This window comes from Equus asinus, chromosome 29 (assembly GCF_041296235.1).
Source record: "Equus asinus isolate D_3611 breed Donkey chromosome 29, EquAss-T2T_v2, whole genome shotgun sequence".
Taxonomy (NCBI): Eukaryota; Metazoa; Chordata; class Mammalia; order Perissodactyla; family Equidae; genus Equus; species Equus asinus.
Window position 1 is genome coordinate 41456861 of NC_091818.1, and position 24166 is coordinate 41481026.

The 24166-nt window shown below is 36.4% G+C and overlaps 1 protein-coding gene across 2 annotated transcripts; it reads left to right on the forward strand.

The window, feature by feature from the left end:
- Positions 1 to 1033: 1033 nt before the first annotated feature.
- LOC106827244 (aldo-keto reductase family 1 member C23-like) lies at positions 1034 to 22512 on the forward strand. Of its 2 annotated transcripts, XR_006521971.2 has the most exons (10): positions 1083 to 1307; positions 3286 to 3453; positions 4306 to 4422; positions 5716 to 5793; positions 6240 to 6362; positions 8956 to 9062; positions 10259 to 10424; positions 18847 to 18929; positions 19024 to 19196; positions 20401 to 20734. XR_006521971.2 is itself a non-coding variant. In XM_014834989.3 (9 exons), exons 1-9 carry the CDS (start codon positions 1224 to 1226, stop codon positions 20441 to 20443), a joined length of 969 nt encoding a protein of 322 aa, XP_014690475.2. In that variant the 5' UTR covers positions 1034 to 1223; the 3' UTR covers positions 20444 to 22512. The 2 variants fall into 2 exon arrangements, 1 of the variants encoding a protein (XP_014690475.2); XM_014834989.3 differs by lacking the exon at positions 19024 to 19196 and having other exon boundaries at positions 1034 to 1307; positions 20401 to 22512.
- The last annotated feature ends 1654 nt before the right edge of the window (positions 22513 to 24166 follow it).

The following is a 24166-nucleotide window of genomic DNA, read 5'->3' on the forward strand; positions in this document are numbered from 1 at the left end:
ATAGGTTAGAACATTGCAAACAAGATCTTCTGTGATTGCTTTGGTCTGAGACAGGTAACTGGGAATTGGGCCGATGCCTCTTACACACCAAGCCTTCACTGTTCCAGGCAGGGGGAGGGGCAGGAGTGAGTAAAACATGATGTAATTTCCCACCACATTGAATCTGGATTTTTCCTAACTGGGTGTTTACTTTGTTGATGTCGATCTTTGTTTAACATTTTTCCGGATTTCCTATAACGTTATTTCAGCTATTTTCTGGTTGTTTACTTATGTTCCCATGGGAGAAGTCAGAGCTTCCTAGTCTGTAATTAAGTTGACATCAATCTATGTGTTAAATTTTAAATGGCTTCATAATATTCCATTGTATCAATGCTTCATAATTCTCCTAATTCCTCCCAAGGTTATTGTAATTTAAGTTGTTTTCAGGTTTTTCTTTCATGAATCCTGTTGAGCAATATAATAAATTACAGAAAATATTCATCAGTTTTCTGGTAGTTAAAATATGATAATGTTCTAAAAGTTCTATAACTGGGTAAACATTATAAACACCCTACAATTCTGTTTAATGCTCCAATAATCTTCTTTCAAAAATGTCTTTTTTCGGCACTCTTTTCAGGATTGAATCCTTGTTCAAATGGTATATTCCTTTGATAAACCAAAGAAAGCAGAAACAAATTTTGCTGATGAGAAAAGTAAAGAGAAAAAAAAAGGCAAGTTCTCTCATCACTTTGAAGTTTTAATTTTATATTGATAATAAGCATTTTCAAAATGCTTGTTAAGGATTTCTCTAAATTGTGTGTGATTATTTGCGTGTGTATGGCATAAGATACTTAATTGTTTGAAATTACGTATGATCCAGAAAAGGCTTCATCATGGCAAAAACAAAAGAGAGAGATTAATATCTGGAGGTTTATGGTCTACAATATGTTTAATAATTGTTCATCTAATCTCTTGTAATAATTTACTGATGTAAATAGATCCTGAAGGTAAAATTTACTGGTCACTATATAATAGGTAATTAAGATTCCTTTTTGATAAAATCAAACCAACAAGTTAACCGGTTCCAATTCTCTTCTCATACCATGGGTTACTGTTTTAACCTGACTCCTATAATCCATTTGATAAGAGTGGACTGTGGACTTGGGTGGCACCCTTCTCTTCTGTATATAAGCTACGGGAGCAGAAGAATAACAGGTTCTACTTAGACAGAAAAGCAACAGATAATGGATCCCAAAGTTTGGCGTGTGGAACTAAATGACGGCCACTTCATTCCTGTACTGGGATTTGGCACTTATGCACCTTATGAGGTAACAATAGTGGTTTTGGGGTTGAGGATTTGAAAGAAAGTAGACCTAAAATGTGTTGAAGACTTTTTGTGTTGGCAAGTCCCTGAGTTCCTTTCTGACTCTGGGAGGCTCATTTGGTTCTTGAAACCAGGCTAGAACCATTCCTTCTACAAATAGACAAAATAGTCAGTGTTCTTTCTGCATCAGAGTCTGAGTATGTGGTCACCCACAGATTATTCTGTTTTCCTCCATTTTCCATCTATTTCCCAGGTTTTCATAATAGATAAGACTTTTCAATCAAGAACACTGACTGCTAGCTGACTTGCTTTGAGGGTTATTACATGGGAATTGTTTCTCTGGATATTTCTGGAAATCAAAAAATCTTTCCTCTGACCAAGAAGATATGATCCAGAGAAATATTTGTGGTAAAAGGTCCCAGATATGAGGTGAATGACAAGTGATTGGAGAAAGTTGCTGTTCTGTTGTGGGGTAACATGCTGAGTGACAGAAATTAAATAATCCATCTGTAGTTTACCTGGTACTTCTCCTACTGCTTGGGAATTTATCCTGAATGGAATAATATAACATCATTTGAGGGAATCAGCTACAGACTTCCAGGTCAAGATTTCAATCCTTCATCTTTGTTATTAATTTAATTGAAACAAAAATGGAGATTTGGACTCTGTACAGAAGAGGGGGCAAAGTGGATTAGTCAGTAAACTGGAAGCCAGAGTTTGCCTTCCAAAGTTGGCTTTAGAGTATTTAATTGTACGACAAGGGTCTAGTACTTAAAAGTTGAGTCTCACATTCTCATCTAGAAAACAAAAGGAAATGTTCAAAGAGATGTTTTGGAGACTGATGACAGTGGTTGTGTACTTTGTAGTAGAAAGTGGGGTGAAGGGGAGGGAAGAGTCAAGGATACCACTGAAGATTCAACTTTGGCCAACCTCTGAGTGGCTCTACATCTAAGGACTGAGCCCAACCAGCAGAGGGCAGTTAGAACAAGTATCTACTTCCTAGGAACATCATTAAATAAAGAAAGGTTGTGAAATACTTAAAAAGCAATGGAATAATATTCAGACATAAAACAGATGGAAATCTTGCCATTTGAAATTAGATGGATGCACCTGGAGAAAATTATGCTATGTGAAATAAGACAGACACAGAAAGACAAATACTGCATGATCACACTTATATATGGAATTTAAAAAGTCAAACACAGAAGCAGAGAGTAGAGGAGTGGTGGCAAGGGGCTGGGGGAGACAGCAATAGTAAAAGTGGGGAGATATTGGTCAAAGGGCACAAGCTGTCAGTTATAAGATGAAGAAGTTCTGGAGAAATAATGTTCAACATGGTGACCATAGTTAATCTATTTTGTTCTTCAGATTTGATAAGAGAATATCTTCTGTGATCTCACCACATAGACACAAAGTTAACTAAGAGATGTGATGGGTATTTTAATTAGCTTAATTGTGGTAATCATTTCACAATGCATAAGTGTATGAAACCATCAGACTGTACAGCTTAAATACATAGTTTTTAAACTCACACACAATTTTTATTTGGCATTTTCTGTTTGACAACACTGAAAGTAGGCACTTAGAAGTGATCACTTTGCTTTTGGAGATTTTATTCCATGTACATTTTCCCTTTGTTGATTTTGCTTAGTAATCTCTCACAAGATAAATTGTACCCATGACTATAACTATATGCTGAGTCCTGTGATTTCTTTCAGCAAATCACTGAATCTGGGGCTGGTCTTGGCATGCTCAATGCTACTGATCAACCAGTGAGTGCCTGGGATTGAAGGAGTTTTTGGGATGGCCGCTTTGGTCGATTACCGGAAAAGACCCAGGCAAACTGCCATGGGTTCATCAATACACATGCAGAAATAACCAAAGACACAAGGATAAATTAATTCTTAGGAAGGTCAAAGTTGTGCCATCGCTATCTGTCAATCACGTGGATATCCAACTACTACCTTTGGTTGCTCGTCTAGGTTCCTAAGAGCAAAGCTGTGGAGGCCACCAAATTAGCTATAGATGCTGGGTTCCGCCATATTGATTGTGCTCATTTGTACAACAATGAAAAGGAGGTTGGACTGGCTATCCGAAGCAAAATTGAAGATGGCACTGTGAAGAGAGAAGACATATTCTACACTTCAAAGGTGCTGTGTATTTGGGGGTAGTGTTTGCACAGGTGCGAAAGTGATTGTGTGGCGATGACAATTGTATGCTAGGACCTGTTGTTTGGTGAATTTTGCTTATTGGTACAACTTTGTTCACATATATTCATGTATTAAAACTAGTGTCAAAAAACGATGATGGCTTTCTCATCATTGCTTGTTCAAAGTTTATGATTTTAATGGATAATCACTTAACTTTTCTGAGCCTCAGACCACATCAGGGTGAGTTAGTGTGAAATACTGAAGCAGACACTACTGTGATTAGATTACAGCTTCTCTTATCATCCGGATGACTTATTACAGTTTCTTAACATTCTGAATCTCACTTCTCATCTCCATCAATAACAGACAGCAATGTAAGAGGCATTTTGTGTATTAAACAAGATATATCTGTTTCTATAGATATAAAGCTATAGATTGAATTGAGCCCAGCACATATTAATATGTTTGAAGCACCTTTTATCTAAAAGAGTATTGCTATTTGTTCTCCAGAGGATTGAATATTTTCAGAATTAGACTGTTTGTGGACTGCTTTGTAAACTCCATCAAAAAAGCATTCAGATAATGGGCATGTTTATTATTTGATAACACTTTTTATCTCTTCGTTCATTTCCTTCCATTGTTAGTAGAGGTACTAATGGTAAATCTAAACGAACAATAGAATATCTAGGAGTAAGTCAGATCGAAAGGGAATACACACAAGAAAAAAGCATTTTTCCTCTGTAGTTATCAGTTTCCGACAATAGAAAAATGTCTAATTATTAGGTGAAACAAGAAAAACAAAACTGATTGAAGTATTAATCCAATGCAACTTCCATTCTTTAACCTCTGCAGCTTTGGGCCACTTCTCTTCAACCACAGTTGGTCCGGCCTGCCTTGGAAAGGTCTCTGAAAAATCTTCAATTGGACTATGTCGACCTCTATATTATTCATTTTCCTGTGGCTGTGAAGGTTGGCAATTTGCATGATCACATCTATTTTACTTATTGTGTCAGAATGTTTTTCAGCTTGCATGGGTGGTTGAATTAATATTTTGCTTAGAATGATGCAAGGATTATTACACCAGAGAAGAATCCCCAAAATAGTAATTCCTGATCAGCTTTTTGTGTACATTTTTTGAATCATTAATTACTTTTCCATGCCTCCAACATAAAAGAGTTCAACAATTTCAAAAACCCTGCTTCAAACACTTGAGGAAATAAAAATAGGAATGCCCAATGTACAGTCCTTATTATGACTCTTGAGTCTCTTGGGGATGTCAAAAATCCAGATTCAGACAGATGTAAGGAGTAATGAAAATGCCTTACGCTTTTGCATATGAGTTGATCTCCTGGTTCACCATTTCAAGTTGAAAGCAGATGTGATGATGTTCTTTTTGCGTGGGTCTAAAACTAGTAGCCTTCACAGGAGCTTAGGAGACCTAGCTTACACCATTGGCTATCTTCACAGTGGAATTTTGTAGATTGCACTTAGCCATTATGGATTGTCTTATGTAGGATTCTTGATTTTAAGTTATAGAAATGTACTCAAGCCATCCTTTGCTGAAAAGTTCATTGGACTATGTAATGGGAAGTCTAAGCCATTGATAGATTTAAGGATTTGGAATAGTCTTCAGAAATGTTCCTTTTCCCTATCCTCTAACTTTTCATTATAATTGGTTTGCTTTATTTTTGTTGCAAAATTTTCCATTGGTGACAAATATAGTCCTGGGGCATGTTCAAGGGTCATGTTCATTAACACGTGAGAGTGTCTCTCATCTTCCAGCATCAATATTAATACTCAAAAGAACCTTAAGTGACCCTGTTTGGTTCGTGTGCCTGCCCTTGGACCATTGAATTTTAAGACCCATAAGGAACTCTGATTGTCTAGCCTGGTTCAAAATTCTAACATGTTTTTCTGGAAATAAAGCCATGTAATTTACTGTCATTCTCAGCATGAGGGTGGCTTTTTGCTAGAGGAAGGTATGGGGCAGACAATGGTAGCATAAGTCACTGAGTCTCCTTTAGGACTTAGGAAATGACATTTAATAAAACATAATCAGGGTCAGAAATTAGTTGAAGCTTGTTTCCTAAAGACATTTCTTACAACTCCATATGAAAATCACATTGCAAATATCAGTATCTAAAATGTTACACCACCTAACTCACAGAGGTTTAGTGTTCTGGCCCTAGATGTACCTGGCAGCATTGCTAAACGTGGAGAAATTATTTCATGACATCACTAACACGGCTGCTTCTATTCCAGCCAGGGGAGGAACATATTCCACAAGATGAAAAAGGAAAAGTAATATTTGACATAGTGGATCTCTGTGCCACGTGGGAGGTGAGCACTTGGAGGAGAGCAGGGGAAATCAAGAGAGGGAAAATCTAGTTTCCCTTTCCACTTTTGAGAATGGTCTATGCCTTTGTATTCAGAAATTTGTAAACTTTAAAAGAACAGGTGTGCTATCCTGGTTTGGAGGAAAGCATTCCTGAAATGTTAATTGAGAGAAATGGAGCAGAATAATTTGGGACAGGAATGACAGGCATCTCTTTTCTTCTATTTGTAATACTCTTTCACATTTTTCTCAGAAGACAGTAATTCTTATCCTTGCTGTCACTACATTCTTTCCTTGTTTAATTTTCTACCTTTTTCTCTTCTCATTAATCAAGCCAATTGGCTTCATTGTCATTTCTTGATAGTTATTCCTTTCAACAGATTTTTCTTGCATTTATTCTTGATCTATAAGTGATTGCACAAGCGATTCCTCACCAACACTTCCTCCCCAGGCCATGGAGAAGTGTAAAGATGCAGGATTGACCAAGTCCATCGGAGTGTCCAACTTTAACCGCAGGCAGCTGGAGATGATCCTGAACAAGCCAGGGCTCAAGCACAAGCCTGTGTGCAACCAGGTGAGCACCCTTAGATTACTCTCCCTTCTGTTCTTCATCTCTTTCTTCTTGCACTCTGCCAGATGTCTATTTGCTTCCCCTCCTATTCACCCTACTTTTATGGAGCAGAAGATTCCAGAAAGCAGAGCCTCTCTTGATGGGTATGGATAAAACTGATAATTGTATCTCTTTTTGTAAAGTCTTAGTGAAAAAAAGTGGTGAGACTTTAGTTCTAAATTTTCTAGAAGAAATTTGGGAAGTAAAGGAGTTAATGGAGAGCTAGAATATTTACCCAGACCTTAGAGGGAAGGTCACATTTCCCTGAGCTGTAAATGATGATCACAGATTGGAGGCATGAAAATGATTTGAATGGAATTGGGTACGGGAAGGAAGATCATGAAATCATGGAATTGGCAGTAAATAAGGAAAGAGTGAAAATAAGGTGAGGTAGTTGTTAGGGGTTTGTATGGGGTTTGTATGTCTGAATCCTTCGTCTTGGTATTTCTGTGTTCAGGGGTCTTTGAATAGGAAGCATGGATACAAGAAAACTTAATTGGAGACTAGGAACTCATCCAGGCTAGAGGGATGGTTTCTGCTGATACTAAGGGTGGACAAATTCAACACTCTGGAACATTTACAGGAATATAGAGCAGACCTTGTTATTTACTCAGTCTTAGTCTTGTTTTCCTCATCGATTTTTACCCTTAAATGAACCGTTCATACACCTTATTCTGTATCTGTTTCTGTGGTCTTACAATTTTTGTCCATTTTTATTTTACTAGCGTAAGAACACTTAACATGAGAAACATGAGATCTACCCTCTTATCGGATTTTGAAGTATACAATACAACACAATACAATCGTGTTAACTGTGGGGACTTATACAGTACATCTGTAGAATTTACTCATTATGCATAATTGAGACCCCACGGGCACAGCAAACAACTCGAGACTTCTCCCTCCTCTCCACCTCTGGCAACCACAGTTCTCTCTGATTCTATGAGTTTGACTAATTAAGATTCCTCATATAAATGGCATCATGTAGTACTTGTCCTTCTGTCAATGTCTTAGTTCATTTGTCATACTCTCCTCAAGGGATAACTTGCAGTCAAGAAGTTACCACCTTCTGTTGAAACATGTGGCTTATAAAATTTGACATTTTGACATATAGTGATATAGCACTTCTGATTTTCACTTATAAATGTGAAAACATTCATGTAATTCTAACATAGGTTTTACTCTCAATTTTTATTATGAATTGAATAAAATTATGAATATTATTATGAATATTCAGATATTAAGAGAAGTTGAGTCTGATAGAAAACATTCATCTTTTCCCTCCCGTAATCAAAATTTTTAACATTTTACCACATTGCCAAATATATATATATGTGTGTGTGTGTGATCTAGCATTCAATCAATATTCAAACTTTCCTATGGTTTTCCCAATGGCTTTTGTACATCGTTTATAATCAGGAGCCAATTTTGGACCATATTTTACTTTCATTCATGTTTAATGAGCTTTCTTCACCAAGACTGGTCACTCAACACCTCTTTTACCATGACTTCTGGACGGTTTTTGTTGAATATTCTGGATTTATCCAATTGTTATCTTGTGATATTAACTAACTTGTTTCTCTAGTCCCAGTTTCTATAAAAGTAGAAGTTAGATCTGAATGCCTTATTGCACTAAGGTTAGACATTTATGGCAAGAAAATGTCCTTTGTATGCTGTGCCCCTCAAATTGCACTCTGGTAGGGAGCCTGTCATGACAAGTTGTCCCACTGTGAAAGATGATAGTATTATTTTATCTTGATTAAGCTGGTTGTAGCCAGGCATTTTCTTTGTAAATATTTTCTCCTTTGAAATTATCTAGCAATCTGTCCAGTGATGATTATGTCAGTGGAAGACATAAGGCATCCAAGTTTTCACAAAACGGTTGAGAAGCCATCAATGATTTTACCCTGAATTAGTTATTTAATTGGGATTTGTAAATAATTATCTTCCATTTTAAGTATTATTTTATAATTTTTTTACCTGGCATTTTATCATAAACAGAAAATTCCCTCAGCTCACTCCCTCTCTCTCTCTGTCTCTCTCATCACTGTGCGCTCATGGATTTTTATTTACTCTATGTGTTATAATTGCTTTTAGTCATTATTCCCTTTGATGATCAAACCTACCATATGTCATCATTTGAATCCCCATCAACCTGGTTCTTTTGTCCTTTATAGATCTTTTCACAAGTCTTTGAATAATTTCTTGCTTTCTGGCACTATTTGTTGTCCAAGGCTCTAACATTTCTTTTTGTATCCCAGATCTAGAATTAGCCATGTCTTCTTGTATTACACCATGGTATTGAGTAACCAAGATCTCCATAGAGTCGCTTGTTCCCAGGAATGTCATGCTGTTCCTATTTTTTTTTTACCCTTTTATGGAACAGAGATATAATATTTATTTTTAAAAAACTCATTACTTGATGTAGGTATTTCCAGTTTAAATTTAATAATACACAGTTTTTTATTCAGCTTCCTTTTTACTTTTAGTCTTTCTGTTTTATTTTAATATTGTCATTTCATATACTCTGACACTCTTCTATCTTGGTATTCTGCAGGTGGAATGTCACCCTTATCTCAACCAGAGCAAACTGTTGGATTTCTGCAAGTCAAAAGATATTGTCCTGGTTGCCTACAGTGCTTTGGGAAGCCAACGTGAACAATGGTAACAAAGAGAACAGGGAGATTCCCTAAAACACTGTTTTTGATGAAATAGGTTTAATGATACCCTACTTGGTTTTATGAAATTAACTCTCATTCAGTTTCGTGGAGAAAGGGGGGTTTTGGAAGAAATTCTTCTCCTTTATCACACCAACACCCTGCCAATTTTTTACCATTATATGTGACTGCTTAATCAATACCAATTGCCTGAATTAACATCTATATATAATCCAAAAATTGAGACAAAAGTTATAAGCTTAAGTCATAATTTATGTATTTAATAACTAATTAATCTATTTCTAGTAATATACTCTCTAAGCTTCACTTAATTTATGTCTAAAATCAGAATAGTAACATATAACTACCAGGGGCTGACCTGGTGACATTCTGCTTAATTTCACATATTCTGCTTTTGTGGCACAGGGAGCACAGCTTCAGATCCCAGGCACAGACCTACACAACACTCATCAGACCGTGCTGTGGCGGCAACCCACACATAAAAAATAAAGGAAGATTGGCACAGATGTTAGCCCAGGGACAGTCTTCCTCAAACAAAAAGAGGAAAATTGGAAATGGATGTCAGCTCAGGGCCAATCTTTTTCCTCACACAAACACAGGAATATATATATATATTTCATATATAAATAACACCCAGGTTCATCATGAGATAAAAAATTATAATCTGAAACATTTTTGCATCCTTCTCTAGAACTATCACACACTATGAGTAATGATGAAAGGAGTAGCTTTCATTTGGGGCCTACTCAACTTTTATCAATATCTTAGAAAAGTTAAAATAAAAACTATCCTATATTTTCCCTTTCTCTTTCTCCTTTCGTGCCCTTGTTCTGACTTTGAGGACCATGACAAGAGAAGAAAGACAGCCACTGAGAAGTAGTAAGAAAAAATTCATGATTGGCAGCATTGGTCTGAATTCAAGCATGCATCAAAATGACATGGAGGGATTTGAAAACACAGAATGCTAGGTGCTACACCTTAAATTCTGAATCAGGTGGTCTTGGATGCAGCCATGGAATTTGCCTTCCTAACAAGTTCCCAGATGCTAGTGATGCTTCTGGTCCCTGGACCACATTTTGAGAAGCATTGGTCTAGAGTGGACCTACTCAGTATGTTTTGGAAGTCTCCTAACCAACTGAGGACTGAGTCTCAGGTCTTTAATATTACTGCCTTTCCTTCCAGGATAGACCAGAGCTCCCCAGTTCTCTTGGATGATCCAGTTCTTTGTGCCATGGCAAAAAAGTATGAGAAAACTCCAGCACTGATTGCCCTTCGGTACCAGCTACAACGCGGGGTGGTGGTCCTGGCCAAGAGTTACAGTGAGAAGCGGATCAAAGAGAATATGCAGGTGATGAGTGAGGTTGTGGGCATAGGGCTCCAAAACTTTTTGTAAGGCTCTCATTACAGCTTTGGGCCCAGATGAATTACCTGTTATTCTCCACGTATGTGTGCCTTATGTATATTCCAGTTTTCTCCTGCCGTTGCCACAGTGAGAGATTGAACAGAAAACAGAGATTATATTTCCAGCATGAAGTGTGCAATGTAGTCTTTAGCCCTGTGGAAGTAAATCTCATTGTTTTCATCCTAAAATGAGGGAAATGGACCATGTGATTTTCTTTTCCTATTTCAGCTTCAATAACAAAATACCACAGAGTGTGTGTCTTATGAACGACAGAAATTTATTTCTCACAGTTGCAGATGCTGGAAGTCTGAGATCAAGGTGCCAATGTGGTTGGATGAGGGCTTTCTTCCTGGATCACATTTCTCATTGTATCTTATGGTAGAAAGGGTATGGGATCTCTTTCTGGTCTCTTTTATGAACGCATTGATTGCATTCAAGAGGGCTCCCCTGTCATGACGTAATTAACCCTCAAAAGACCTACTTTCTAATTGTACCACAGTAGAGGTTAGTTTTCCAACATATGATTTTGGAGACATGCAATCATCAGAAGGTAGCGGTGATCTTCAGTCTCCAAATCACTGTGGTTTTAGTTTGCATTTCCTTGCATAATAATGTAGCTTCATTTTCATGTATTTATTCTCCCTGAGTTTCTGCTTTTGAGAAGTGCCCATTCAAGTCTTTGTCCATTTTTATTAAGGTGTCATTCATTTTATTTTTGTGTAAGGAGAACTTTAGCTATAGCTGCATAACAAACTATCCCCAATTTGGAATTTTAATACAAAAGCTGTTTACTTAGCTCATGACTGTGTGCTTTGACAATTAGTCTAGGCTCAACTAAGCAGTTTTCTTGGCTGGGTTCTCTCATATATTTGAAGTTAAATGTCAAGTAACTCTGCAGCTCTGCTTTAGGAGGTTTTTTTGGCTGTTGTCAGTGGTGTTTAAACTCTATTCTTTATAACTTTTCACACAATTGGCTAGACTATAGACAACTATCCTGTTCTTCATCTCATCACAGTGGCAGGATCTCAAGGCAGCGAGTAGGTCCTTGCAGCATCTTTTCATGTGTAGTCATAGAATGGTCTCACCACTGCTTCTGGCAAATTTTATTGGCCAGTACAACATACGGACCAGGCCAGATTCAAAGGTTAGAGAATCTTGCAAAGGTGCTTTTGTATTCTCATTCAAATTTGGGTCTCTAATATACTTGGATTTGTTTTTTTAATATGATGTTAAAATGGACCCAAATATATATATATATGTTTAAATGGAAATCCAAATGTCCATATTTTCCCACAGATTTTTATTATTTTCTCTGTCATATTATCCAATGACCTTCAGTCTATTTCAGGCCTCTGTCTTCTATTCAACTACTTAATTTTCTCTACCATTGCATTATCGTGGAAAATGTCTTATTTTTCATAATTTTAAAAATTCTTCTTTATTCCTTTTTCTTCTTTCAGAATTTTTTTTTTGCTATTCTTGACTAGTTCTTCTTTTTTAAGATTTTTTTATTTGAGTTCATAATAGTTTATACATCATTGTGAAATTTCAGTTGTGCATTATTTCTTGTCTGTCACCACATAGGTGATCCCTTCCAACCCATCCGTCCAACCCCCACCCCCATTCCCCTGATAAGCACTGAACTGTTTTCTTTGTTCATGTGCTTGTTTGTATTCCACATATAAATGAAATCAACTGATATTTGTCTTTCTCAGTCTGGCTTATGTCAGTAAGAATAATTCCCTCCAAGTCTTTCCATGTAGTTGCAAATGGGATGAATTTTTCCTTTTTCCTGTCTGAATGTTAATCCATTGTCTCTGTATACCACATCTTCTTTATCCAATCATCATTCGATGGGCACTTGGATAGCTTCCATATCTTGGCTATTGTGATTAGTGCTGCGATGAACAAAGGAGTACATATGTTACTTTGGATTGTGAGATTTCAAGTTGTTTGGGTAAATACCCAGTAGGTGGATAGCTAGGTCATATGGTAGTTCTGTTTTTCATTTTTTGAGGAATCTCCTTACTATTTTCCATAGTGGCTGCACCAGTTTGCATTTCCACTAGCAGTGTATGAGGGTTCCCTTCTCTTCACTCCCTTCATTCCCACATTTGTTATTTTTAGTCTTAGTGATTATAGCTGTTTTAAGAGGCATAAGGTGGTATCTTAGTGTAGTTTTGATTTGCATTTCCCTGATGATTAGTGATGTTGAACATCTTTTCGTGTGTTTGTTGGCCATCTGTATATCTTCTTTGTAAAAATGCCTGTTCATATTCTCTGCCCATTTTTTGATCAGGCTGTTTGTTTTTTTGTTGTTCAGTTGTGTGAGTTCCTTAAATATTATGGAGATTGATCCCTTATCAGATATGTGATTTGCAAAAATTTTCTCCCAGTTGGTGGATTCTCTTTTGATTTTGATCCTAGTTTCTTTTGTCTTGCAGAAGCTCTTTAGTTTGATGAGCTCCCAACTATTTATTTTTTCCTTTGTTTCCCTTGATGAGAAGACGTGATATGTGAAAAGATCCTATTAAATTCAATATCAAAGAGTGTACTACCTATGTTATCTTTCAGGACTTTCATGGTTTCAGGACTTATCTTCAAGTCTTTGATCCATTTTGAGTTTATTTTTGTGTATGGCATGATAATAGTCTATCTTCATTCTTTTTCCTGTGGCTGTCCAGTTTTCCCAACACCATTTACTGAAGAGAATATCTGTTCTCCATTGTACTTTCCTAGCACCTTCTTCAAAGATTAGCTGTCGGTAGATATGCAGTTTTATTTCTGGCCTTTAAATTCTGTTCCATTGATCCGTGTGCCTGTTTTTGTACCAGTGCCATGCTATTTTGATCACTATGGCTTTGTACTACTTTTGAAGTCAGGGATTGTGAGGCCTACAGTTTTGTTCTTTTTTCTCAGGATTGCTTCACCAACTTCAGGTCTTTGGTTGCCCCATATGGATTTTAGGATTCTTTGTTCTATTTCCATGAAGAATGTCATTGGGATTATGATTGGGATTGCATTGAATCTGTAAATTGCTCTGGGTTCTATGGATATTTTAACTTTTTACTCTTCCAATCCATGTGCGTGGAATCTCTGTTCATCTCTTTTCTTGATTATCTATTTCTTTCAATAATGTCTCATAGTTTTCATTGTATAAGTCCTTTGCCTCCTTAGTTAAACTTATTCCTAGGTACTTTATTCCTTTTTTTTAATTTTTTTGCCCATTCTAAATTTAATCGCATTCCAGAGTTCTCTTTCGGTGAGTTTGTTATTAGTGTACGGAAATGCAACTGAATTTTGTACATTGATTTTGTACCCCACAATTTAACTGTAGTTGTTAATTATTTCTAATAGTTTTCTGATGGATTCTTTAAGGTTTCCTATATTAAGACCATGTGGTCTGCAAACAGTGAGAGCTTCACTTCTTCACTCCCTATTTGGATTTCTTTTGTTCCTTCCTCTTGCCTGATTGCTCTGGCCAAAAGATCCAGTACTATGGCGAATAAGAGCGGTGATAGCTGGCATTCTTGTCTTACGCTCACAAGGATGGCGTTCAGTTTTTCCCCATTGAGTATGATGCTGGCTGTGGGTTGTTCATATATGGCCTTCATTATGTTGAGGTAATTTCCTTCTATCCAAATTTTGTTAAGAGGTTTTTATTATAAATGGCTGTTAGATCTTGTCAAATGCTTTCTCTGAATCTATTGAGATGATTGTGTGGTTTTTATTCCTTATTTTGTTAATGTGGTGTATCACATTGATTGATTTGAAGATGTTGAACCATCTCTGTGTCCCTGGAATAAATCCCACTTGGTCATGATGTATGATGTTTTTGATATATTGCCCTATTCTGGTTTCAAAAATTTTTTTAGGATATTTACATCGATGTTCATGAGTGATATTGGCCTGAAGTTTTCCTTTTTCATGTTGTCCTTGTCAGGCTTTGGTATCAGAGTGATGTTGGGCTTGTAGAATGTGTTATTAAGTGTTCCATCTTCCCTAATTTTGGGGAATAGCTTGAGAAGGATAGGCATTAAATCCTCTCTGAAAGTTTGGTAGAATTCCCCAGGGAAGACATCTGGTCCTGGGCTTTTATTCTGTGGGATGTTTTTGATTACTGTTTCAATCTCTTTACTTGTGATTGGGCTATTCAAATTCTCTATTTCTTCTTGACTCAACTGCGGGAGGTTGTAAGAGTCTAAGAATTTATCCATTCCCTCTAGATGGTCCATTTTGTTGGCACGTAATTTTTCTTATAATCCGTTGTATTTCTGTGGTATCAGTTACTTCTCTTTCATTTCTAATTTTATTTATCTGAGCTTTCTCTCTTTCTTTCCTTGGAAGACTGGCTAGGGGTCTGTCAATTTTCTTTATCTTCTTAAAGAGCCAGCTCTTGGTTTCCTTGATCCTTTCTACTGTCTTTTTTTGTTTTAATACCATTCATTTCTGCTCTGATTTTTATTATTTCGCTCCTTCTGCTGTCTTTGGTCTTTCTTTGTTCTTCTTTTTCTAATTCAATTAGGTGTAGTTTCAGAATGATTTTTTTTTTTCTTGTTGATTAAGGTGAGCCTCTATGTGATGAATTTCCCTCTTAATATGGCTTTTGCTGCATCCCATATCAATTGGTATATTACATTTTCATTTTCATTTGCCTCCAGATATTTTTTGATTTCTCCTTTAATTTCTTCAGTCTTCCAGTGGTTGTTCCATAGCATGCTACTGCGTCTCCACATCTTTGTTCTTTTCTTATCTTTTATTTTGTAGTTAATTTACAGCTTTAAAACATTGTGATCCGATATATGCTTATTATTTCAATATTCTTAAATTTATTGATGCTTGCCTTGTCTTCCAATATATTGTCTATCCTTGAGCATATTCCATGCGCACTTGAGAAGAATGTGTATGCTACTATTTTGGATGGAGTCTTCAATATACGTCTACTAAGTTCATTTGTTATAGCTTTTCATTTAATTCTATTGTTTCTTTGTTGATTTTCTGTCTGGATGATCTATCCATTGGTGTGAGTGGAGTATCGAGGCACCCTACTGTTATTGTGTTATTATCAGTTACTTCTTTTAAGTTTCTTAATAATTACTTTATGCATTTTGGTGCCCCTCTGTTGGGTGCATAGACACTTATAAGTGTCATTTCTTCTTAATGGAATGTCCCTTTGATCAATATATACTGCCCCTCTTTGGCTTTACCTGTCTTATCTTGAAGTCTGTTTTGTCTGATATAAATATTTGCAACATAGGATTTCTTTTGTTTACCATTAGCTTGTAGTATCCTCTTCCATCCCTTCAATTTGAACCTGTGTTTGTCATGGAAGCTGAGATGTGTTTCCTGGAGGCAGCATATTTTTGGGTCTTGTTCTTTAATCCATCTCACCACTCTGTGTCTTTTTATTGGAGAATTCAATCCATTTTCATTTACGGTGATATGCATATATGGGGGCTTAATGCTGCCATTTTATCCCTCATTTTCAGGTTCTTCTGCCTTTCCTTTTTTTCTCATCCTTTGTATTTTGGTCTATCAATCGAGTTATGTAGTTTTTTATGTTGTGTTTATTTGTTGTCTTCTTATTTATTATTTGTGTCTCTGTTCTGCTTTTTTGTTTTGTGATTACCCTGAGCTTTGTATTCAAGATCTTGTGGATAAGATAGTCCCTTTTCTGATGGCTTCTAATTTACGTAGAGTAATAGATTCAGTCCCTTTCCTCATGTCCTTTTAAGTTGTTTTTCTCATATCTAATTCCATCTTGTGTTATGAGTTTGTGTTTAAAATGACAAGATTCTCTCTGTTTCTGGTGTTTTCCTTCCCTCTGTTTTTAATGCTATACTTGAGTAATTGCTATCCTGCTCTGATTCTGTCTACCTATTTAACTCCTGAGTCTGTGCTTTGTAACCACTTTGTCCCCCTCCACTTTTTTTTTTTATCAGGTATGAGGGCTTTCTGGAGGATTGTTTTAGAAGGAGGGGTCTCATGGTTATGAACTCCATTAGCTTATGTTTGTCTGGGAAAGTTTTGATTTTTCCTTCATATTGGAAGGATATTTTCACTGGATGGCATATTCTTGGCTGAATGTTTTTGTCCTTTAATGACTTGAATATGTCATTCCAGTCTCTCCTAGCCTGTAATGTTTCTGCAGAGACATCTACTGAAAGCCTGATGGGGGTTCCTTTGTAGGTTATTTTCTTCTGCTTTGCTGCTCTTTGTATTCTTTGTCATTCAGTTTTGCCAGTTTCACTACTATATACCTTGCAGTAGGTCTTTTTATGTTCATGTATTTAGGAGATCTGGCAGCCTCTTCCACGTGGATTTCCTTCCCTATGTTTTGGAAGTTCTCTGCTATAATTTTTTGAACAAGCTTTCTACTCCATTCTCCTTCTCTTCTCCTTCTTGAATACCTATAATTCTTCGGTCACATTTCCTAATTGAGTCAGACATTTCTCAGACTGTCTTCATTTCTTTTTAGTCTTAGTTCTCTCTCCTCCTCTATCTGGAGGATTTTGACATGTCCATCTTCCGTTATACTGATACTCTCCTTTATGGTGTCTGCTAGAGCATTTAGGGAATCCATATTTTATTTTGTTTCTTCTATCGTGTCATTCTTTGCTAATATTTCTGATTGATTTTTCTTTGTAGTTTCAGTCTCTTTTGTGAAGTAGCTCCTGAATTCGTTGAATTGTTTCTCTACATTCTCTTTTAGCTCATTGAGTTTTTTGATGATAGTTGTTTTGAATCCTTTGTGATTTACATCACATATTTCTGTATCATCAGGATTGATTTTTGGGTACTTGTCAGATTTTCTTTGGTCTGGAGATCTAATATAGTGTTTCCTATTGATAGAGGAGGTAGCTCGGTTCCTACGTATCCTGGCTTTATTAGGTTGCACCTATGGCCTATCATCAATATGTGGGTGTCAAGAGCCACTTATTTTGAGTCCTCTTCCTTCAGCCAAATGCCAGGGACTTGAGCCAGTGTTAGATGTGTGAGGGGAGGGGCACTTTCTCCTGTGTGCTCCTGGTGTTTTCACCCTCTGCTTTCTTGGGGTGATGGCATGATAAGGACATCCTCCATGAAAACTTTTGCCACTGTAGAAAGCTTCCCTCTAGGCTGCAAGGGCCATTGGGAGTCCTTGAATCCTGTGAAGAAATGGCCCCTCTCCCCTTCCTTCCTTTTAGGAGACCCTCCGTGGTCCCAATCACAGTTTTTAAGGGAGAGAGCAAAGATTTCTCTAAATACACTCCACTCTCTCCAAGGGGGACTCCAGCCTCTCTGCCCTCCATTGTATGACTCCCTAGATCTCTCTGACATTTTTTGTGTTGTGTTGGATGTTGTCTGTTGGAGTAGGGATTTTTTTGTTGTATATCAGAGGTGAAAGATTTCTGAGAGACCACACTCCACCATCATGTTGACGTAACTCAACTAGTTCTTTAATGTCAAATACAGTATCACTTATCAATGTTTGCAAAAAATAAAAGTATAAGTCTCCTGTTCATATTGCACTGTGCCATTTGCACAATCCTTTTGTTAGATTTATTCAAAGATAAGGGGTAAATTAGATACCCTTTCGATAGTTTTTTCCTAACTTTTTATTTTGAAGATTTTCAAATGTACAGGAAAGTTGAAAGAGTAATTGCAATAAATGCATTACTTATATTCATCAATTGTTATATCAATGACATTTTGCATACTATCTATCAATTGATTGAATTGTCCATCTCTTAATTTATCCCTCCAACTACTCTATCTATTGCTATCTTGGAATATTATTATGGATTGATGAGTTTACTTGTTTCAACATATTAGCTCTTATAGACACTCTTTTTGGTGTTGAAAGTATCCCCCATTTAGATAACGAAATCCTCCTCAAGCCACTTACTGTGTCCTTTGAATATGACATCATTAGTATTTCAAAAATTATTGGTTTAAATAAACTTGAAAAAATTTTTCACATCCTGACTTCATTTATGGGATTTAGAAATCTACCTGTATTCATCAAAATTACTAAATTATGTGTTTTATTTTTAAAATTTATTTCTAGATTCTTCTTGATTTGCTAGGTTCATTACCCTGTCTCTGAATAATGTCAACTTTGATACTTCAGCTTTTTTATAAGATCTCCTTTTGTCTGTTGTCTTGTGCAGTTTTAATATACTATATCAAGGGATGGATTTCTATGTAATATTTGCTTGATATATATTACCACTTGAGTATTTTTATGACGTCTTTAAAAACTTTTGAAAACTTCTAAGACATTTTGAATTTTGCCTCTATACCATTCAATCTGATTTATTTGGATTTTCTGGATGGGCATGTATGAAATCTAAAAGTTCTAAAAATGTTTCTACTTCTGTAATAGGTTTTTGGATTCCAGTTGACTTCAGAGGACATGAAAGTCTTAGATGGCCTAAACCAAAATGTTCGATATTTTACTTTAGAAATGTAAGTGACTTTGGTAAACACGCTGGGCTCAATTCATTTTCTGATAGTATGCTGTTGTTAAAGTGTATGTTGTTAAAATTTATCTCAATACCAGGAGGACAGAGGCCAGTTTGAGACAGAGATGAGACAGGTACTTTCTGGAATCTCATCCTAGACTCACGCCAGAGCTTTTTTCACTGTCACAACAGCAGGGTGAATGGATCAGGGTCAGCTTGAACTTATACACATATGTCCTGCCCTCATCGCTCCAAGGATCTTTCCAAGAAGGTACATATTACTGAATCTACATCTTCCATGTATGCCTACCATTTCTACAACAATCCAGTGGGCATACACTGTGGATATCACCAGTGTAGCCTAATTCAATGTTTCCAAAGCTGTGTTTCTCATCTTCTTCTCCCAACTTCTCAATTCTTTATCAGATTAAAAGATTCTCCATAAAGTTTGTGGTCCATGCCAGAAATGCCCATCAGTCCCATATGGTGTCTTCATGAGATCCTGCTAAGTTTATGTCCTTCACAAGTTTCCAAATTTCTTCCTTCTTTTTCAATGAATGTTTATTCAGGACCAAAATAATGCATTTCCCTCCAGAAGAGCTAGTCTTGTGGGATCAGTAAGAATTCTTGGTTAAAATTTTTTGAAATATGAAGATCTCGATGAAGAAGACAAAGCTTTTAAGAAGAGAGATTTAAACCATTAGGAATGTGTGGAGGCAAAGTCACCATTGTTGGAGAGTATTTTTAGCCAACAAAACATCTGACTATTACTTCATGCTCTTTGAGAAAAGACCTTCAGCATAATTGAGGGAAAGAGTGGGTACATTCTCTATGCCTGTGAGAATGTTAAAAAGAAACCATTATATTTCTATTACTTTCTATTTTGACCTGTTACTGAATAAAGACCTCTACACTGTACAGTAAGCTCCTTGGAGATGGGACCCAATCTTTGTGTGAAACTCTTTAGATTTATGAATATAACTTGGTATGTTTCCTGTGGTGGATACCTAGTAAATAATTAATAAATTTTAAAAATTGAAGTGAAGTTCTATTCAGTAACCTGTGTCACCCTCAAGTATTTATCAGTTCTGAGCATATATCTGGACACGTGTTGTTCAAAACAAGCCAGAACCACTCTTTTCTCCCACTAAGGATTTCCAACAAGAAAGGACAAGTGATCTGTTACTTTCTTGATAGAAGTAGCTAGGGAAAAGGAGGTATTTGAATTTTTGATTCTGCTTCATCCGTGTATTAATATCTCAGCAGGGAATATAATTTGAATATTTTAATTATTTTAATTATTATTTAATTCTTATGAAGTCATGTTTGTGAAAGAAAGAAAGGCAGACTCCATGCCCAGCCAGAAAATAAAATGTTTAACTTTACCCTAATGACAGCTTCATAGAAATCACTTCTGTACCACTGTAGAAACAGAGTCAATGAATCCATGCATGCATTGTTTTTTCTCATTTTAGGTTTGCTGGCCACCCTGAGTATCCATTTTCTGATGATTATTAACTTGGAGGCCTTTGTTCTGACCTCCACAAGAAGCCCTGTGTGTGGATAGTGAGGCAAGAAACGTCTCAGATGTTGGGAACTATATACATCAGCATGAATTTCATCCACGTTATTTACAAATGCATACTCACCAAGATTTACGTCCATAGATCAGGAAAGAAAGTCACTCAATATTTGTCACATCCTGTAACAATTAAAAATTTTCCCCACAAATATTTTTCCTATTCCAGTCTCTGTTTTGTATATTTTCTTTCCTTCTGACTCATTAGAGCCAAAAAATGATTTACCTAGAATTTCTGTGTGTGCTTCTTGGTGGAATGGGATACAGTAACTATTCTATAGACACTTCTGGAGAGGACTGGGTAGAGTTTTCATTCCCTAGGGAAGTAATAGTTAGCAGTTATTTATCAGTCAGTGTTCCTTTGGGCATTCAAGGAACAAGAGGACACATTCCATACAGCCTGGATGGTGACAAACATATTGAAAGGATGATCAGCAATGCATAGGCTCCCTTTCAGCAACTCAGGGGATCATTAGACCAGGAAATCCCAGAATGAGGTAACCCTGTGCCAAGGTTGGTCGAGGAGGTGGGAGGGAAGTCAGACTGGAAGGATGACTAGGATTCAGATACATGGTAGTTTTAAGAACACATATCTGCTTGGGAAGCTTTGGGAAATGCCTCTTTTCTACTTCTGTGCTGTAGACAAAAAGAAACTTTTCACAATATTTTACCTCAGAGCCAGAGCTGAGAGTCAGAGCTAGAGTGTTGGATGTGCCCTGGAAACAGTAATGAGCTTGCAGGCTTGAATTTTGGCAGGAATTTGGCAAGAAACAACTGACTGATCAAAGCACCTTGAACATTAGCTCCAAGGTTATCATAATTTCTTAGGTTATAAAACATATTAATTTGATATACTGGATCCTTATAATGATTCAAACACAGAGCAAGGCATACTTACAGATAGAAAACACAAAACATTCCTAAGCCTTTAAATATTTTTGGTATAGCCAACGTTAATGTGACAAATACACTTAGTATTTCCAATTCTCCTAGCTTTTCAAACACCATTTCAAAATACATGCAATAAAAAATAGCACAATTTAAAAAAAATATCCATTTACTTTCTATATTTTTTTATGGATACAAAGTCAATCATGTAATTTTAAGGAACCGTATTTTGAACTCAAACTGCTTTGGTAAATTTGAGACAATCATGGACCAAACAAAGATAATCAAAGAATTTTGAGGCTAAAAGTCGTTTAAAACCTGGGTACACTTTCTAACACCTATACCTGCAACTGTTTCTTCAACTCCTGACCACATTCATGTTTCATAACCACCATGCTTTCTAAAACCATGCTCTTCAGCTGGGATAAAACCAAAAAGCTATGTAACCCACAGTATTTCCTAAAATGATTCATGCTTTAAATTAGAGAAGGTCGTATATGTTCCCAGATTTTAGTTCACATTTGTATAACCTTATGTTATTTAGACCCAGTTAATAATTATATAATGAATAACTCTCCTTAGGTCCACTAGAAAATTGAAGTCAGAGGGCAAATTGCAGATCTAAAATTGGAGAGACAGGTGGTTACAGAAAATCACAACTTCGTGGAAGCAGGATAACAACAAAGTTACTTGGCTAACATTACTCAATTTCAAGGCTTACTAGAAAGCTGCAGGAATCAAGACAGTTTGGGACAGGTGAATGTACAGACATGTTGATTAATGGAACAGAATAGGGAGCACAGAAATAGAGCCAGACAAATGGAGTTGAAACATCTTTGAGAAAGGAACAAAGGCAATGCAATTGAAAAAGAATAATCTTTTTAACAAACGGTGCTGGAACAACTAGATATCCACATGCAAAAAATGCATCTGTCTTCAGACCTTATACGTTTCAGAAAACTTAACTCAAAATGACTTATCAACCTTAGTGTCAAATGGAAAGGTATAAAACTTTACAAGGCAACATAGCTGAAAATAGGGATGATCTTGGGTGTGGTGATGACTTTTTATTTATTTTTATTCAAATTGAATCACCAATTTATTAATAAAATATTGTCATAATCACCTTTATGCGTGTGAAATGTCAAGCAGTATAGGAACCCTCAACAGTTTCAATAGTATTGTGTGCCATCTATTTTACATTGCTGACATTATTGATTTTTCCATACGTCATTTGCCTCTTTCATCTTCAGAACTAATATAGTTTAGTCAATTCCCTCATCATTGCTCCTTTCAGTAAAGATTATTTCAATGTGTCACACTTCAGGAAAATTACCAGATATTGGACAGCTTGAAATTTTTGCTCTAGTTTCCTGCAAAATTGCTTTGTAAATTAGGTCATAAAGATTTCCTGAAACTAAATCAACACATTCAAGAGAAACATCATTAAAGGCACAATCTACGAAAGAAAAAAAATGTTAGATTTGTTTAAAATAAAAATATCTTCTCTGTGAAATATACTATAAATAGAATGAAAAGACAAACCCCAACTGGCCAAAAGTGTTTGCAAAACATATTTATAATGGATCAGTATCCAAAATATAAAAAGCGCTCCTTATACTATGTAGTAAGAAAACGAACAATGTAAAAATTAGCAGAAGAGCTGAATAGACACTTCACCAAAGAAGATATATAGATGGCAATTAAACATGAAAATTTACTCAACATCATTTCTCATTAAGGCATTGCATATGAAAAACAAAATGAGATAACAAAGATTGGATATCACCATCATGGCAGAGTGAGTTCTCTTAGCAATCTTTCCCCTCCAATATAGAACAAAGTAAACATCCATTATCCAACAGAGGACATTCAAACACAACATAAATAAAGTTGGAGATACCCACGCAGCCATATGATGGAGGGTGGGGTGGTTGGATCCCTCCTCAGAAAAATTGGAATGCAGTGAGAGAAATCTTCACTCCTTCCCCTTAAAGACTGCAATCAGGGACAGTGGGAAACCTCCAAGAAGGAAGGAACAGCAGAGGGGACATTTGTTTGTGGGAAAATCAAGGAATCCCAAGGGCCCTGGCAGCCTAGAGGGAAGCTCTCTACTAGGGCAAAAGTTTTCACAGGGGGTAACCTTATTAAGCTAAAACCTCAGGAGAGCAGAGGGAGAAAACCCTGATATCAGCAGGAGAAATCACACATCCCCCACCCAAGCAACAATGACTCAAACCCCTGGGATTTTGGATAAAGGCAGAGTACTCAGAATATGCAGCTTTTGACCCAGCGGTGATAGGCAGAAACTGCAACCAAATAACACCAGGAAGTGAAAGAACAGACCAAGGTCCTCTATCAATATCAAACACTATATTAGATCTCCATACCACAGAGAAAATTACAAGTACCCATATTCAAGTCATTGAAGGACAAAAACGTTCAGTCAAGAATATGCTATCCAGTGAAAATATTGTTCAGAGATGATGGAGAAATAACAATTTTCCCAGACAAACATAAGCTAAGAGATTTTGTAACCACAAGGCTCCCCCTACAGCAAATCCTCCAGAAAGCCCTCATACATGATAATAAAGAGGGAGAGTGGGGTTACAAACCATGCAGTAAGAAGTTAAATAAGTAGACAGAATTAGAGCAGGATAGCAATTACTCAAGTATAGCATTAAAAACAAAGGAAAAGAAAACACCAGAAATGGAGATAATCTTCTCATTTTAACCACAAACTCATAACACAAGATGGAATAAGATGTGAGAGA

Excerpts from the sequence above, each read along its gene's own strand:
- LOC106827244 (XM_014834989.3), top strand. The coding sequence starts at position 1,224 with ATGGATCCCAAAGTTTGGCGTGTGGAACTAAATGACGGCCACTTCATT. Across the intron at positions 1,308-3,285 it reads GCACTTATGCACCTTATGAG|GTTCCTAAGAGCAAAGCTGT; the intron begins GTAACAATAGTG and ends TTGCTCGTCTAG. Across the intron at positions 3,454-4,305 it reads ACATATTCTACACTTCAAAG|CTTTGGGCCACTTCTCTTCA; the intron begins GTGCTGTGTATT and ends TAACCTCTGCAG.